The 19,092-nt window shown below is 39.5% G+C and overlaps 2 protein-coding genes across 3 annotated transcripts in view; both read left to right on the plus strand.

Annotated features, from left to right (window-relative positions):
- Positions 1–12,685, plus strand: part of ZBED1 (zinc finger BED-type containing 1) — an 82,357-nt gene extending 69,672 nt beyond the window's left edge. For both annotated transcript variants that reach the window (XM_054008501.1, XM_054008493.1), the window contains exon 2: positions 1,225–12,685. In XM_054008501.1, the coding sequence (XP_053864476.1) occupies positions 1,276–3,363 (2,088 nt within the window). In that variant the 5' untranslated portion in view covers positions 1,225–1,275 and the 3' untranslated portion in view covers positions 3,364–12,685. The remainder of the gene's footprint in view (positions 1–1,224) is intronic.
- DHRSX (dehydrogenase/reductase X-linked) overlaps positions 1–19,092 on the plus strand; it is a 221,358-nt gene that overhangs the window by 6,352 nt on the left and 195,914 nt on the right. The window lies entirely within an intron of this gene.

The following is a 19,092-nucleotide window of genomic DNA, read 5'->3' on the forward strand; positions in this document are numbered from 1 at the left end:
TTCTTTTTCTGTTTCCTGGCATGGTGTTGCCACTGACAGGGAATGATGGGGACATGTCATCTTCCCCCAACTTACTGATTTGTTGACGTCCCATTCTCAATAGAATGCATCATGAATGTATTCTCAACTCTGGTCCTCTCAAATTTTTGTATGTGCCTGCACCACTGTTCCCTGATGGCTCCTTTCCCCTCTCCTTACTGATCTTTGTTACCCACTTACTGGGCATTTCAAGAATGGGGCTGTTTGTTGTTCTGAGGGTCTGTTGGCAATGGTCTGGCTAGATTGCAGCCATGGTAGAGGTAGACAAAGCAACATCTACACATGCAGTCTTAGCCTGGTGCAGAGAAATGAGCTCTGGCAGGTAGTTGCTTGAAGGGAGACTGGTGGCTTTATACTTTTCTGGCAAAAATATTTTGCCCCATGCAAATCTGTAGGTATAATTTTCTGGAGCACACTCTGTAGAAAACTCTTACGTTTATTCTTCTGAACAGCTAAAAAGAATGTTCAAACTGACATATTTCAATGCATTGATAAAAGTTCCCCTGCCTGCCTCTCTTCCTGCAATTATAAGGTGCTGATATTCCAGGAGCCAAGAGCTCAGAATGTTAATTCCACAAAGAAGCAGGCAGGAAAGTCCTCAAATGTATATTGTTGCTCTGCATGAGGGCTCTGATCCTACTTTAACTGAATCCAGTTGGAAAATGTCCTTTGATTTCAGCAGAGCAGGATCACTTCTATAGTTGTAATGTACAACTAGCACAAACAAACATTTGTTCCTTGTGTAACAAATTTCTGCTGAAATAGCAGAAACAGCAGAGTTCAATAATTCTTGTGCAAAGGGATGTTGACTCAACCTTAAGTATAATTTTAGGATAGGGAACTACTATAACAAATGTCTAATGTACGTGGCAATAACGTTCTTAAACTCTACAGTGGTTGTTACACTTTCTCTACCAAGAATTTTCATGTTACTCAAGAAACTCAGTTTTGCTTGGTTGTACTAGTTCAGTCACAGCATCGGTTCACATATTAAAACACTTTTATTTTTGACATTCTAATGGGTCTTCCTATAGGTTACACTTCCTGTAAACTTCATCTTTAAATTTTCAAATGTAATTAGTAAGGTAGGTTTCTTGGTGTATTCACAGAAGCACTGATTTCACATAGTTGAGTGTGCTCGACGTGTGCTTTCTCATTGTATCTTTATCTTACTGCCTTTATCAGGTACTCATTAATGAGTGAAGGATCAAAAGGTGGGACGGTGGCCAAGAAGCAATGGAGAATAAAAGCTTAGAAGGCTCGCCATCAGATCTAAAGTTAGTGGCTCATCCAAGAGCAAAGAGTAAAGTATGGAAGTACTTTGGGTTTGATACTAATGCAGAAGGATGCATATTACAGTGGAAGAAAATCTATTGCCGCATCTGCATGGCCCAAATTGCCTATTCAGGAAACACGTCCAACCTTTCATACCACCTTGAGAAAAATCATCCTGATGAGTTCTGCGAATTTGTGAAAAGTAACACTGAGCAAATGAGGGAAGCGTTTGCTACTGCATTTTCAAAACTGAAGCCCGAATCATCACAGCAGGTTGTTCAAGACACTTTAATTATGAAGACCAGCCACAATTATGAAAACAAAAAGCATCAAGAATTGACTTCTGCTGTGATTAGCCTAATTTGTGAGGGCATGTATCCTTCCTCTATTGTTGATGAACCCACATTCAAGGCACTTTTGAGAACAGCTGATCCTAGATATGAACTTCCTAGCAGGAAATATTTCTGCACAAAAGCAATTCCTGAAAAATACAATGCTATTAGAGAAATTGTTTTAAAAGAACTTACTGAAATTCTATGGTGTGGCATATCCACTGACATGTGGAGAAGTGAAAACCAGAATAGATCGTATGTAACACTTGCAGTTCATTTTCTGAATAGTAGCCCTTCTAACTGTTTGTCTGTTAACTCCCGGTGTTTAAAAACGTTTGAAGTGCCAGAGGAAAATACTGCAGAAACTATTACACGAGTCCTTTATGAAATCTTTATTGAATGGGGGATCAATACAAAAGTCTTTGGTGCTACAACAGATTATGGTAAAGACATTGTGAAAGCTTGCTCTCTCCTAGATATTCCAGTACAAATGCCTTGTTTGGGGCAGACTTTTAATGCAGGAATACAACAAGCTTTTCAGCTTCCAAAACTGTGCAGCCTTCTTGCCAGGTGCCGAAAACTGGTGGAATATTTTCAGCAGTCCACGGTCGCAATGTACATGTTAAGTGAGAAGCAGAAGCAACAAAATATTCTGCACTGTATGCTTGTAAGTGATCGTGTTTCCTGGTGGGGAAGCACACTTGCCATGTTGCAACGTCTTAAAGAACAGCAGTTTGTAATTGCAGCAGTTCTTGTGGAGGACAGCAATAACCACCATCTGATGCTGGAAGCCAGCGAATGGAATACAATTGAAGGCCTGGTGGACCTACTTCAGCCCTTTAAACAGGTTGCTGAGATGATGTCTGCTTCAAAATATCCAACAATAAGTATGGTGAAACCCCTCCTCCACATGCTTCTAAATACCACGTTGAACATCAAAGAGAATGATTTGAAAGAAATTAGCATGGCCAAGGAAGTGATAGCCAAAGAGTTATCAACAACATACCAGCATACACCTGAGATAGACATGTTTCTCAATGTTGCAACTTTTCTGGACCCTAGGTACAAAAAACTACCTTTCCTTTCAGCATTTGAACGGCAACAGGTAGAAAACAGAGTGGTGGAGGAAGCAAAAAGCCTTTTGGAAAAAGTAAAAGAAAACACTTTCAGGCCTGAAGAAAAGTTCTTTACAGTGTCAGAAGAGCCACCTGTGAAAAAAATAATCATCTCCTCTACCCCTCCCCCTACCAGCGCAATCAATAACATGCTTGCGGAAATCTTTTGCCAGACAGGAGGGGTGGAAGACCAAGAGGAATGGCATGCTCAGATTGTTGAGGAATTGAGCAACTTTAAGTCACAAAAGGTTCTTGGTCTAAATGAAGACCCACTTAAGTGGTGGTCTGACAGACTAGCATTATTTCCTGTTTTACCAAAGGTACTTCAGAAATATTGGTGTATTCTTGCCACAAGAGTCTTCCCTGAACGCCTTTTTGGTTCCTCTGCTAATGTTGTAAGTGCTAAGAGAAACCGGTTAGCCCCAGCTCATGTTGATGAGCAGATCTTTTTGTATGAAAACACTCGCAATGTGTCTGAAGCAGAACCTGAAGATGAGGATGAAGGCGAGTGGGGCTTGGAACAGGAACAGATTTTTAATTTAAATGACACAGTAAATGTAAACAGCAATTTCTTTAATATCCGAGACAGTGGGTTCATTTAACAGGAATACTATGGTACATTAAATAACAAAGAAAAGGTATTTGTCTTAAATTACCAAAATTATTCTGTTTGATGCTATGAATACTGTAAATATTGAACAAGCGTAACAGACTTGGTTTAAGCTTCTATTGTATGTCTTTCCCACCATCTTAAAACATGAATAACTTGTGATTATACAGCACTGAAATGAACAAGGAAGTAATTCTGCAAAGACCATGACTCCTGACTCTGGCCCCAATTTCAGGAAAGCTCTTATGCGTGTGTTTAATTCCCATGTACTTCACTGGGGGCAGGTCTACACTACCCGCCTGAATCGGCGGGTAGAAATGGATCTCTTGGGGATCGAATTATCATGTCTCGTCGGGACGCGACAATCGATCCCCGAATCAACGCTTCTACTCCACCAGAGGAGGTAGGAGTAAGCGCCATCGACGGGGGAGCCGCGGAGGTTGATTTGCCGCCGACCTCACAGCGGGGTAAGTCGGCTCCGATACGTTGAATTCAGCTACGCTATTCGCGTAGCTGAATTTGCGTATCTTAAATTGACACGCCCCCCCCCCCCCAGTGAGGATGTAGCCTGGGACTTAAATGTGCTTAAGTGCTTTCTGCAATAGGAATGTTTTTTTGAATTTTGGACCCTAAACAGAGAAGTTTTAAAGATGTACAAATCCACTTCTGAAGCCAACATGGGTTAGGATTTCAAAGTTTAATTTCCTAAATTTAAAGCTGATTTCAAAATCCATAAGTCAGATCTTCAGAGACTCTTACAAAAATATTAGGAAGAAACTAGATAATAAATAAATTTGAGCCTGATTTTTTTCACTACCTCATACTTTTGGCCTCGTCTACACTACAAGTTCTACTGGTATAACTACATCAATTAGGGGGGTGATTTTTTTGTATTGACATACAGGTATAGGCCCCAGTGTGGATGCAGTTATACTGATATAGCTTTTTTGCTTCCCAAACCACAATAAACTATATTGGTATAAGCACTTTTATGCCAGTATAACTGCATCCACACTGGGGGACATTTTGTCACTCAGGGTACGTCTATACTTACCTCCGGGTTCGGCGGTAAGCAATCGATCTTCTGGGATCAATTTATCGCGTCTTGTCTAGACGCGATAAATTGATCCCGGAAGTGCTCGCCGTCGACACCGGTACTCCTGCTCCACGAGAGGAGTACGCAGAATCAACGGAGCCTGCCTGACGCGTGTGGACCCGCGGTAAGTACCTTGTAGTTCGAACTAAGATACTTCGACTTCAGCTACGTTACTCACGTAGCTGAAGTTGCGTATCTTAGTTCGAACTGGGGGGTTAGTGTGGACCAGCCCTCAGTCATACTAGTATAGTTAAAGTGGTAAAACTTTCTACTGTAGACAAGCCCTGATGTCACCCCTTACATTTATACTAAGTAGGTGGAAATCACAACCACATCAGAATTGTGGCATTTTACATTCACCTTGTGTGAGTCTAAGTCAGTGGTTCTTAAACTTTTGTACTGGGGACCCCTTTCACACAGCAAGCCTCTGAGTGCGACCCTCCTTATAAATTAAAAACACGTTTAAATATATTTAATGCCATTTTAAATGCTGAAGGCAAATCAAGGTTTGGAGTGGAGGTTGACAGCTCATGACCCCCCAGGAAATAAACTCGCGACCCCCTGAGGGGTCATGATCCCCAGTTTGAGAACCCTTAGTCTAAGTCTACATAAGGTGCAAAGCAGCAAAGAATCAGGCCCCTGAAGGATGGGGGAAGTAGGGAGATTGGAAAATGGCAAGGACCACATTTGTTTTTATACAAATTGTTTTAATTTAAATTGGGACTTTGACCAGGGAGTTAGAAAGATCTTTGGTAGAAAAAGCCTTTCAAAAAAGTAAGCTTTAATTTTGTGTAAATGTATTTAAGCAGGGGAAAAAACCCTCACACAAGTTGTTAGACTTTGATAATGTTTCCTGTTACGTCAGCACTTACAATCTTACTTTTCCCCTTCTTCCCTTTCGAGTCAGTTTGTAGCGGGCTTTGGTCTGGCCCACCTCAATACTAGTTCTGATTAATCGTTATGTGTACTGCAGTAGCTCCCCCTGTGTCTCTATGCCTAAATATTTTAAGTCTTTTTGAGTACTTAGCAAAATAAAAGAATAAAATGCATCTCTTAGGAAGAGCTACATGTCTAAAACAAGTCTATAGTCCACTTTTTGGCTGAGAGTGGGGAGGCAGCCAGCATATTTTGCTTATGCACGGGGGGATTTTTGGAATTACCATATTATAGGCAAAGTTTTTTTTTCTTTTTTTCATTTCCCAGTTGGAAACATTCTGGGAATATCGCTCTTACCGACTAGAATACAAATTCTCATTAGTCTACAACAGGGATCAGCAACCTTTGGCACGCGGCTCGCCAGGGTAAGCACCCTGGTGGGCCGGGCCGGTTTGTTTACCTGCTGCGTCTGCAGGTTCGGCCGATCGCGGCTCCCACTGGCCGCGGTTCGCCACTCCAGGCCAATGGGGGTGGCGGGAAGCGGAGGCCAGCACATCCCTCGGCCCGCGCCACTTCCCGCAGCTGCCATTGGCCTTGAGCGGAGAACCGCAGCCCATGGGAGCCGCGATGGGCCAAACCTGCGGATGTGGCAGGTAAACAAACCCGCCTGGCCCACCAGGGTGCTTACCCTGGGGAGCCGCGTGCCAAAGGTTGCTGATCCCTGGTCTACAATGTAGCATGAAGGTATAAGTGGGATGCCCCCTGAAAGTCTGTGTATCATGTCATCTTGGAAATCATTCAGTTGTTGCAGAGATCAGAGACATTCACTCTGTTGTATTAGTCTCACAGACTATGCTATAAAATGCATGTGTACATAATAGCACTCAGATACTGGGATGATGGACAGCAGTATAAAATGCTAACACAGAACATGTATATGTGTGTGTCTGTGATTGTCTTATGCAACACTGATTTTGGAGAGATGTCCACCAGAGACTGCTCAGTGTATTATTATGGGATGACTATTTGGAATTCATAATCATAGATGCATGGTTTTATAAAGGGGCTGGTCAAAAGTAATACAGAAGTAAGATTTACAGTGATATTTAATATGCTGTTTCACTTGTACTATCAAGCTGTATGTGTTTACATTTTGTTTTTATAGTTCTCACCAACAGATGCACAGTATGATCATTTGGCAGTAGGTGGGGAGGGGGATTAGAATCATGAAACAACTCAAATGGTGTAAATTATCTGGCAGGTTTTAGTTAATGAAAAATGACTGTAAATGGTGGTCTAACTTGTACAGACCTAGCATTCAGATGGCTCAATTCTTCACTACCCTGCATCTTGTGTAATTAGTTATACTTCCAGAAAGTGCGTGTAAAATACACCAATCTGATATGGTATCATTGTACATCCACTTTGCACAGATGTACATGACTACGGAACGTGCAAGGCTGTAGGAGATTGGGCCCAGAGAATGTGCAAAACAAGTGTAGCTTACATGTGTAGGAAGCATAGCAGAATAATTAATTAACTGGAGGGAGGAAGTTAAAGCAGGCCTCTTAGCTGATTTTCCTTTTACACCTGCTCCGTGTATAAGTTACACTTGTTTTGCACATTGATTGCCAAGCTGATATAACTTACACTACCACATCAATTTTAAGAGTAACTTTTACCACAATTTGTCACCTACTGAATTTGTCCCTAAAGGAGCTGAAGCTGTTAACATAGTGCTTAATTTGTGCCAGGGTTGAGCCCCAGCACCTCTGGGCTTGCCACATCAGGTATGAAAGTAAAAAAAAATTGCTTGAGACCCAGCACTTCTTTCATTAAAAACTAAGAAACCAGAGGTTTAAATCTCCTCTTACACTACTGTAATTAGGAGTAGCTTAACTGAAATCAGTGGAGTTACACCAATGTAAAAGAAAATCAGCCCCTCAGCCCCTCTCCCTCCTCCCCCCCCCGGTCTGAATTCAGCTAATGTGTTTTGGTATTCTCCCAATCCCTGTTTCCATGTGGACTGTCTGAAGGCTAAAATTATCATGCAGTGCAGCCTGTTTTCTCCCCAAATCGGTTTCACCAATACCAGTGCAATGCACTGTTCTGCTCCTTCAGGCCTTTTAATTTTTGGTATCCAAAATAAAATGGTAATTGGTTCAGTTGACATGTTTCTTTGTTCTAAGACAAAGCCATTGTTAGTCCTACCCATTGTCTGTGAGTTTTTATTTAATGTGCTAAGCTTGGAATATTGTTAAATAAACCAGAGAAATAAATTAGCTACTAATTTATTTGTCTGATGTGTGTTCATATCTTCAGCACTTTATGACATTGAACTCTCCAGCACCAAGGCGAGGTTATATTTCAAGTTTTTCAAACTATGTATAACCCCTCTGTAACTTACTGAAGTATACTATACAAATCTTTCTGGATACAAATATGTTGAGATCAATAATACCTCTCTTACTGAGAAGCTTAGACAATGTCTCTTGATAAGAATTACATGCAGTTTTCAGGCAACAGTACTGCCATGTGGGTGAGCCAAGTTGCAACACTGTCCAGCATGCTGCCACAAAATGAATAAACATGGTTCATTATTATCAGGGTGGGACTAGAGTTTGTTACTGAATTGTGTTATAGCCCTAGACTTTGAACGTATGTTTCTTAAATTCTATATGAACGTACAATCTGGAATTGTTTATATTTTGTGACACATGAAGAAATGGTGATGGGGGAGGGTGACGAGCCGGGATGCAACTTTGGATTTTGCTTCTTGTCTGGAAAATGATTTTATTTTTAACTTCCTTAAAAATTAAATTTATGATAAAAGAAGACAAATTACCTTGAAATTGCACATCTAAATATCCTAAGCTCAACATTAAGACTTCATGGTAGGGATCAGGATTAAGAAGGCAACTGATAATTTAAGTGCTTTTGGGGACAACCCATTTTTAAACACGTGTTATGACCTAGAAGGGTAAAGGGAACTATGAAGAACCCACAAGCTGAAAAGGTTTACATTTTTAGCAGAATATATTTGTTTCCTAGTTTTAAAAGTCCCACTTACAGATTAGAAAAAAAATACTGTATATAAGATATAATAGAATTCCTCATTTTGAAAGTATGGAACACCTCTGGAACTGGTATTATTATTTTGTATTACTATAGGGCCTAGAGGGCTCAACTAAAATTAGGGCCCCTCCAAAAACAAAGTAAGAGACTTTCCCTGCCCCGGAAAGCTTAGAATTTAAATACTCTTTCAAGATAGTGGATCTTTGTAAGGGCATCCACTGTAGTTTTTCTATTTAGCTTTTACATGTTTTACGTTTAAAAAAAAGGTAGCTGCAGCGTATCTGGTGAAGGCGCTCTCTCCTGTTGGCATAATAAAATCACCTCCGCCAACTGCAGAACCTACGTCGGTGGGAGAAGCTCTCCTACTAACATAGTGCTGTGCACACAAACGCTTATATTGCTGTAACTTATGTTGCTCAGTGGATGGTTTATTCACACCCCTGAGTGACATATGTTATACTGACATAGGCTGTAGTGCAGACATAACCTTTGACTTGCTGGTGTCTCCTTCAACCATCTTGTGTTCATTAATATAATGACTGGAGCTCTGAGATTTGCAGAGGAAAGTTTACGTCATTTGGCATCATATTATTATTTGTGTGTATTCCTGTAGCATCTAGGGAACCCCTGTCATGGACCTGGACCCTATTGTGCGAGGTGCTGTACAAGTGGAACAAAGGTGGAAAAACTTGTATTGATATTTGTTTTGTAAAATACTTCTTTTGCAGACCTATGTTTTAGATCTAGTTTGACATAACTTCTTATGCTAGGAGGATAATGGTAACAGGGTGTTTGAATAATTTTAATGACTGAATCATAGAGATTTAGAAGACTTCAGTTCTAGATTAGAGTTCATAAGTTTTCTCATCTCTTTAGAGAATGATTTAAAGTACAGTGCATTGTGACACTTTTTAAATAGGTGTAACACGTGTTAAGGTATACCTGTACATGTTAAGTTATATGTGTACTGGAAAGAGAATAATATCCTTATGCAAGCTCCACATATTTTACTCCCTTCCTGCTATTCTTTCCATTTAATATTTTCTTTTCAGAGGATCATTCCTTTCTGAAGATCTTGTGATCTGGCTTGTCAAGTAACTACAAGGCTATATATATATATATATATAGACCAAGCATGGTTTTTTTTGTTACATTGAGAAGGCTCAGTGCATCTGGCTCTCTTTCCTGGGATGGTTTTTTTTTTTCTTTTTGGTCAACTAAGATATAGTTTGGTGTCTCATCATACTTCCTCTGGATAACTGCTTTTCTGCTAAGGTTAAAATTTACTTTATGTGTTGGAAATGGGGGAAATTATAAAATAGTTCCTCCTCTAATATAAATAATATTACTAGTGCATATTTTAAATTATTTTAAAGGTACAATGTCATCTTAAATATTTTATATTGAAAAAACAGTTCTTTACCTGAAATACTAATAGCTACTTAGATTATTTTTAAAATTCTTTCAGTATTTATACATTCACTATGTTGTGGTTAGTTGACGTAAGTAAGCATTTGCTTCAGCATGGACAATAAAAATCAACTAAATAAACTTTGCTTTTGATTTAGGTCTTGTCATTTTCAGGCTCTCAGTGCTCATGTGATTGGATTACTAACACAACAGGGAATTTTAAAGCAAAATGTCCACTGTAATTACAAAAATATGGAAATATTTCCATTGATCTTGGAGGTTTAAATACATGTTTTAAAAATCACTATGGGTGAAATATGAGTTGTCATAACTAGAAAGGAAACTAAAGATTTTTTTCAAGCACGGTTCATTCAGAGACTGAAATGTCAAAGTGACGAGTTTGAGCACAGTATTCCTGCTTATCGTTCTTGTGTTTCCTTTTAGGATGTAATATCTTATCTCCCTGTCATATGTAAAGGTCAGTGTTCAGAAATGAGGACACTGCTTTCTGTAGCATTTCGATGCGATAATCTGGCCTATTTTCTTTGCCTCTTTGAGAGGGCTAGCAAAGATCCTTGGGTATGTTATTTCCCATTGCTCTTCCAATCCTCTTTTATTTCCATTGAGGTTAATAGTCCAAATCTGCACTGCTTTGCAGCTTGTGTAGTTATTTACACCTGTGCAAAGTAGATGCAAAACAGCACTGTTCTGATTAGGTAACAATTTTACACCCACTTTGCTCAAGTGCAAGGCCCTGATTCAAGAACATATTCTTAGTCTGGGGAATAGTGCTTAAGCATATTCATTTCAATGGGATGTAAGCATGTGCTTCAAGTTAAGGGGTGAGATTCTCATCCCTCCTTTAAGCCAGGTAAAATAGCGGTGTAAAGGGGCCCCAAAAGCCCTGTATCTGGCCTGTGCATGATTACCCTGACACAAAAACTGTGGTAAACAGATATAAGACTGTTACAAGTACCCCCTCGAAAGCCTTGGCATTGGGGCAGGATGTGGGTGTGTGCCTGGGCAGGGCTGCACCATGCAGTAATATGGAGATTCCAGTTAGAGCTGTAGCCCACTGGGACACTGTTGTAATTTAAGCCCCCTGTGCTATCTAAAGTAAGGTTGCCACCTGTCCAGGTTTTCCCAGGATCGTCCCTTTTTTGACATAGCTTCTTCTGGGGAATCTGTAAGGGTGATCAGTACACGCTGCCAGCCAGGAGCGACTCCAGGCACCAGCGCACCAAGCGCGTGCCTGGGGTGGCAAGCTGTGGGGGGTGGCCTGCCGGTCGCCGTGAGGGTGGCAGTCAGGCTGCCTTCGACGGCATGCCTGCGGGAGGTCCGCTGGTCCCGTGGCTTCGGTGGCAATTCGGCGGCGGGTATGCCAAAGGTGCGGGACCAGCGGACCTCCCGCAGGTATGCCGCCGAATCCGCGTGACCGAGGACCGCCCGCAGGCGCGCCACCGAAGGCCGCCTGACTGCTGTGCTTGGGGCAGCAAAATAGAGAGAGAGCCGCCCCTGCTGCCAGCTGTCCAGTTTTATGGGCTCAGGATCATCCTGCATGTCCTGTTTTTATTTTGTAGCTCAGAGCAGTCTAAGGGCTTGTCTACATGGTGAGGTAGTACGCTTTACTGGGGTGTGATTTCTAAAGTGCACTACTGTGTTGACATTGATTGGTCCTGTTGGTGCACTTAAACTAGTGCTCTTTGAAGGAGTACTATGTAAAAGCACACTAAAGAACATAGGGTCTACACAGACCAGTTAATGTGCAACGTGTTATGCACTTCAAAAATCACACTCCCATGCAATGTAATACCCCATCTTATAAACAAGTGCTTTATTACATGGTGGGCCTCTCCAGCCACTGTAGCAGAGTGCAGTGGTGGCTTAAAGCCACCATAATACATCTTCCCTCATGCCTACTCCAATTGGGCTATGAATTCTGTGCTGTACCTCTTAAAGGCACGTCACAGAATCTCACCCAATGAGTTAATAAGCACATGCTCTAGTGCTTCCCTGTCCTGGGCCCAAATTACTACACAAGGGGCAAGGCCGTGGAGAATCAGGCTCGATACTGATAGTAGGAAACAAGACAACAGTAAATAAATTCGTAAACTTTACCATGTGGTAGGCAAGTTGATCTTTCTTCATACAATCGTTTTATGTTAAAATAATTTTTACAAGTACTCCTTAACCTGCCCTCTTGCTGAAGTCTCGCATCCAGAAACTTAGTTGGTGCTTGCATAATTGCTTTTATATTTTCGATTTCACATGACAGGCAGCTTTCTGTGGCACTTGAAGTGTAGACGCTAAGTGGGTACCATAACTTCCACTCTGCTCTGTGCCATGACATTTACTGTTTTGATGCATGATATTGGAAGCATTTTGCTTTTAGCACTACCATGGATTTTAATACACAAAGGGTTTTCGGAACCAGGTTAGGCTAACCTTTTTTTAATTTTTAGTCACCCCTGGAGCTGGGGCTAGGTGCTTTTAATTAAACATGAAATAAACTTGGTAAACGTATGTACTAACGTTCTGCAGTGGAAAGTAAATACAAAATCCATAACTGTTGTAAATTACAAAAATGATTAGATATGTTACAGCTCCTTAATTTCCGCAGTTAATTTAGCACACTCAGAAGAATGTTATCTTAGTTGTGTATGTGTAACAGTAATTCCCTAGACTGCAAAATGTGTTTTAAAAAAGTGTCCCCTATAATTAAGCAGCTTTACTAAGTTCATAATTTCATATTATGTAATTGGTCAAAATATTTACTGTCTTGAACCAAAAATTCATTTTGTCATTTTATTTGATGGGTTGGTGCAATTCATTAAAAAAATACCACATCTTGCTTGTTTTTATTCTAAAAAATATTATTATTGGCTTTTTGTTTGAATTCTATTTGTGAATATATCCTGATTGGTGGAAAATAGGATTGACAGTATTTTTTCTTGCTATATTTTTGAGAGTCAATGGTAGTGTTTATAACAATATAACACTTTTACAAGGATAAGATGTCAGAAACACTCACTCCACAGACAGCTCTATTCCGTATCTTAAGCGAGATGGGCCAAATGGCCCATTTGCAAGCTCAATTTTTTTTGTATTCACAATGCATCTGCACCTTAAATTTAAAAAGTTATATGTATTTTATTTTATTTTTAAAAAGCATAAATAAGAATTTCTAAACAATGGATAATTCTGTTTTGTGGGTGATTTAAATAGGCTACTAAGAATTCTTGTAAAGGAGTTTAGGCCCAATACTTAAATTCAGTAAACATACGATGTTACAAACCTAATGTAGAAATAATTACAAATATAGTGTTGTTAATTAGAACAACATGTGAAATTAAAAAGTCCAGTTTCTCTATGTAAGCTGAGTGAAATGTAAAAACCAGCAAAAATATTGAAAGTAAAATTAGATTTTAAAAAGTTTCTTCAGTTTTCATAATATAAAGTGTTATGAGTGAGGAATTAAATCAAAACTACTGTTTAAACAGTGATTGTTTTTAAGATTGTCTTGGGATGGGAACCCCATCAGCTTTTTTCCTGAGTTCTGTAGAGTTTTTTATAAAAATAATTTCGATCAACATGTAAGTGTCATGCTGCATGCTGATAGGGTATTAATACGTGCTTTTATATTTGCACGCTTAAATAGATTGGGCTTGCAGGAAGTGGTTAGTACTTCTAAAACACACTTTCATTCAGTCGTTACCACAATATATTGTCTACTTGATCCCTTCTTTTGCCATGTTCTTGCTGCAGAATGCAGACTGGGTTATCTCATTTTTTCCCCTCTGCAACTACACTGATTGTCACCTTAAAGTAGGAATGTTCCTGTTCAGAACACATTTATGTTTCTGCTGGAAGACCACAATCTCAGTGCCTGATAGTGGTTGCTTTAATGTTACACACACTGTGCCCATAAAACAGTCTGATATAATGTTTTTATTATTGGATAACTGGGATGTTTCTAAATACAGTAATTATGACCTAGCAATACAATATGCATACTTGACACTTTATAGATCAAAACATTATTTATGGGGTGCACTATTTTTCAGCATCTGTCATGTGTCAGGGCAGTGAGATTCATTTTATACAGTTGCTGATTGGTTGGCTTACCAAAGCTGTGTAATGACACTGGAAGCTTGTGTGGTAGAAAAATGTGTGAGCCCTGGCTATTGTCACTGATTTTTATGTCAGTCATATGCTGCATCAGATGATTTTAAATGACTTTGCCTATCTCTAAAGTCTTGCTGGTCTTTTTCTTGGGACCAGCACTCTGGAACTACATGTAAATATTAAATTATCTGTTTTCCTCAGTCTCTGATGGTCTGGAATTTCAAATGGTGCCAAACAAATGATTGTATATATATTCCTAATTTTATTCATGCTGATGGTTACGAGTTATATTTTAGCTTCTTTGGAACAGAAGTATAGTTTATTTTTAAATAACAAAATACCATTGGTGAAAAATGTAACAGATGAGTATATTCCATTTGTAATCTGTTCTTTGGTTTATGGAAACAAGCCTTCCAGGGAGCTTTTGAAGGAAAAGCATGTTTCTGAATGATGGATTCTTACACTGGTTCTCTGGTCTAGCAAACATTGAAAATCCTAGCTAGCCCGCTAACTCACTATTGATGGCGAACCTGGGGAGTCTCAAGAGCCTAAATCACTGTATGTAAAAAGCCCAATCTAAAGGATATGTGCATAACTCCTACTAATGTAAACAAAAATTCTGTGCATAAGGGCTGTAGGATTGTGAGGTTGTCATTAACTTGAAATCACAGTTTCCTTCCAGATCTGCTTGTTTCAGGTAGTATCTGAGTTGGTGTTTCCTAATTACACCAATTTTGCCTATCAGAAGAGAAACCGATTAACTACAAAACAAAACAATTCTAGTATTTGCATACTTTTAGTGCATGTTAAATATTAGACACCATTCTTCTCTACCTTGCACCTCGGGTAGATGGTTACAGGTTTTAATCAAATACTGCCAAATCAGAGTGCTATCTTTTATACAGGCATGTTGCACAAGTGTAAATGACTACCAAGGGTATCAATGTTAGTGGTGAATCAGGCCCTGTGTTTAAAAGCTTGTGTACTTTTCACCTTAGAAACGCAGGTAACCGTTTTCTTCATGACAATTAATTTATGAATAGGGAAGATGGCTGTGTCACTGAAGTAAGATTAAAACCAGCCACTGTGGGAAAAAAACCCTTGAAGCTCTAATTCATTTGATACCTAGATTTGTTTGCATATTATTTACAAAAATGTTTCTATACAACATTGCATAAGCACTAATATTTCTGCCTTAAGAAAACTGACCTGAATAAGCCTGTTAATCAGTATTATTTGCTAAGTGAAAATGTATTTACAATAAAAAAAAAACCCAAACAACTGGGCTCAATTATTATTTTAGTGATATTAGCACCGATAAGCCCCAGGTCAGATCAGAGCACCACTGCAATAGGCACTGTACGGCCACACAGTAAGAGAGAGTCCATGAAGAGCTTGCACTTTAAATAGACAAGACAGACAGAGGGTGAAAGGGGAAAGAGATGCAGAGAAGTGAGGGGAAACAGAGGCACAGAGAGGTGAAGTGATGTATCCAAAGTCACATAGCAGGTCCATGGCAGAGCCAGAAATAGAACCATCACAAAGACAAAATGTCACTAGACTACAGCTGCCTCTCATGACCAACTAATCGTGATAGCCTCTCAGTCTAACCAACTTTCCGATGCGATAACTTGCATACTTCACCTGTACAATAGCAGAAATCATTAGACATTTTGGGTGCTATTGAAAAGTGTTATCAGGGCACATGCACAGGACTGTGTACTGATTCTTTCCATTATTGAGTATTGTATTTCCTCTACTGCTTTCAAAGGGGCCTTTTTGAATCTTGTGTATGTACCTGTGTTACTGTGCACATGTATAGTAAGGAAGTAGACAGAACACGCTTCATTGACAAGTTTGTGTATGGTATTGTTTTCTGACTACAGTACATTAGTCATGAATGCCAGAGTGAAGAAAAATCACTGGTGGGTAAAAATTCTGGCGCAAATGAGTACAGATGAAGTTAGTATGCTATTTCTAGATTTTTTTTATTTGAGTTCTGCAATTTTCCATCCCTCTTTCCCTGAAAAAGCTGATTCTCTTGTTAACATATTTGCTATTGAAACAATATGGAAATACCTGAGCTACTGGGGAAATAATTCAGTTTTTCATGGTCTACAAGTCAGAAATTCAAATTTACTGTATATATTTATCTAAAGATTTTTACACTTGCTGATTAAATGTGTATGAGTTAGGGCTGATATTTATTACCAGGCACAACTAGTGAATGTAGTGTTGACAGTTCTGCTAGTACGTTTTTAGGTGTCTGCTGAGAGGAAAAAAATTGTGTATCTGAGCTAGCATAAGAACATAGGAGGAGTTCCTTTGGTGAATCAGATCAGGCATCCTGCCCTCAGAAGTGGTAAAAAGCTGAAAGAAAGTTTTAAAAAAGAACAAAAAAACCAAACCAACTCCCCCAGGCTCTCCCCCTGTAATTAACCCCTCTGGAAATATGCCGGAAACTCTGCCAAAGTTTGCTGACATTTTAAACAAGACTTTTTTTTTTAAATGCAAGTTGACAAAAAATATTAACTATTGAGTAAATTTTAATCTTTAGTTTTACATATGCTTTCGTAGTTCTTTGTGCAAAATTAGGCTTTGTGAGGATCTGCATTAGGGTTGATGGGAGATACTTCCCTAGCTCAGAGCCTCTAAGGTATATTAGCAGCCACAGCATGGTATGCTCCCTTTGAGAGGAGTTGCTTAATTTGTACTGCAGACCTTTGGCTATGCTCCTGGCCTATCTCCAAGCCCTTATTTCTCTTGGTTTGTTTGCAGTCTTTGGAAGTGCAGCAGTGCTTATTCAGAAGGCTGTCCATGCAAATGGAAGGGGTAGCGAGTGCCTAATACGGTGGTTAGGAACTCTAGTTTTTCATTAGAACTTGTGCAACTAAATCATTCATTCGTTTCAGAGCTCAGGATTACACCCGTTGTGGGCAAGCAAGCCTCAATCCTATCTTTCTTGTCCTATGCCAGTGGAGCATGCTGATGCAGGGCTGCCCTGCCAGACAGCACAGTGCAGTGAATGGTGCAGACAAACATAAAGCTGCTCCTGTCCTCCTTGCAGCACTCCCTCCTGCAGCTGCTGCTTTCCCTGTGCAGTACCTTCCAGTTATATCCTCTCCTCTCCACCCCGGTGTTCTCCTTCCTCAACATTGGGTGAATCACCTCTATTCCCGTGATTTGCCCAAGCCTGATCAGATTTTCCCCTCCATCCTTGCTGTCAATCTAAACTTGAAGAGCCCTCAACTCTCTTCTGACAGCCATACACTAGTTAGACTTCAGTGGTTCAGGAGCCAAATTAGCAGTCTATGTTACCCAAAAGAACCACAGTAGTGTGAATTCATTGTTTCATTTACTTTCTCTCTCTCTCTCTCTCTCAAATTATAATTCAGTGATACTCAGACTGAGGCTGCCTAGCTGCAAGTGGCTCTTTAATGTGTCTCCTGCGGCTGTTTGCAGCACATGATATTAAAACACCCTGATTTAATTATTAACCAATCAGGATGCTTTCTCTATGTTATGAACCAATTGTAGTTTATAAAATAATAATACTTAGTCATTTTGCTGTGAGAATATATATATATATATATATATACACACACACACACACACACACACACACACACACACACACACACAAACAAGTATTATTATACCTTGCCTAACTAAAAGTGAAACATTTATACAATGTGAGTGCAAACTTTTTCAAGTAACATATGCAAATGTTACCCGGGGTGTTCCAGAACCCAAAGCAATGGTAACTTAACTGTTTCTCTCCAAGTGGTGTCATGAATAAATCAGTGGAAACATAGCACTTCTATCTGATAAAGGATTGATACAAGCAAGTGTGCTCTTATCTAAAACTACTATTTATTAAATGGTAACCACGCGCACACGCACACACACAGGCAATAGGTTTAGGACATCCCAGATATAGTTACCCACAGTCTGAGATGGTTTCGAGCGATCACCATCTGGGTTTCCAGGGACCCTCTTTCCATCCAGCTGATGGGACGTTTTGATGTCAGCTCCTTGCCGAAGAAAAGCTTCCTCGGACCACTCTGAGGCATTTACTTTACCTAATCTTTTATAGCTAACTAACACTCATATAGCTGTATTTATTAAATTAGCAAACTCTGTGAATTCAATGTTAAAATTAATAGGGAAAAGGTCAATGAAGGCAAAAAGGTAAGTTTTCTACAGATGCATTGACTCAGTCACATTGGACAAATTGTTGATTTTGATGTTTAAAGGGAAATCAACTTAAATCACACTTCTCTCTGCAAATTTTGTACCTAGTATGACATGGAAAGTCATCAGAAAAGTTCCCTTAACAGTTTATATGTGCATTGGACAGCACTTTACCTCAAGTATGGTTCTCTGGTACATTTGCAAAGTCAGTCTCCTCTGTGTGTGTGTGTGTGTATACAGCAACAAGGAGGAAAGAATTATTTTGAAACACAGGAAAAGATTATTGTAAAATTGCAAAAACAGATGGGGAGTGTCTGGCAGATGTTATACCTAAAATTACTTAACTTTTTTAATAGACTACATTTCAAGTCAGCGCTGGCTCTTAAACAACGTAATGAGTTATGATTACCCAATCATATGAATCCTTATGCCAGTAGTTTGATGATTTTCCTGGGATGGCTCCAGGTCAAACAAGAATGAGAAATATATTTTTGTAGAGTAATATGCGTTTTCCACCTCCTCTCCCCCATCCTTAAAAAAAATCTGAAGGGATTTTCCTTGAATTTTTTTTTTTTTAAAATTACCAATTAGGGCCAAACATGAAACATTTTGACAGGGTATAAATGAAACTGTTTCTATTTATAATGTAAATCTACATAGTTTGTCAGAAAAAGGTTTCCAACTGTTGAATGAGTTCTATGGAGGAAGCTTCCATTCTGGTTTGCTCAGTCTAAATTCTTCCAATTTGTTGTACTCTGAAGAGGGGCAGGGGGGCAGTCACTGTAAAAGACCATTTTTTTTGGCCTTTGTGCATTGACTCTATTGGGTCTGACCCTTAATTAGGGCAATTTGCTAACATTGTCCATTATATTAGTTTAAATCCATTGACTCCACTGCCATTAACTCCAGTTTTCTCACAGGTATGAGATTTGACTCTGGTCAGGA

This window comes from Malaclemys terrapin, chromosome 1, assembly GCF_027887155.1.
Source record: "Malaclemys terrapin pileata isolate rMalTer1 chromosome 1, rMalTer1.hap1, whole genome shotgun sequence".
Taxonomy (NCBI): Eukaryota; Metazoa; Chordata; order Testudines; family Emydidae; genus Malaclemys; species Malaclemys terrapin.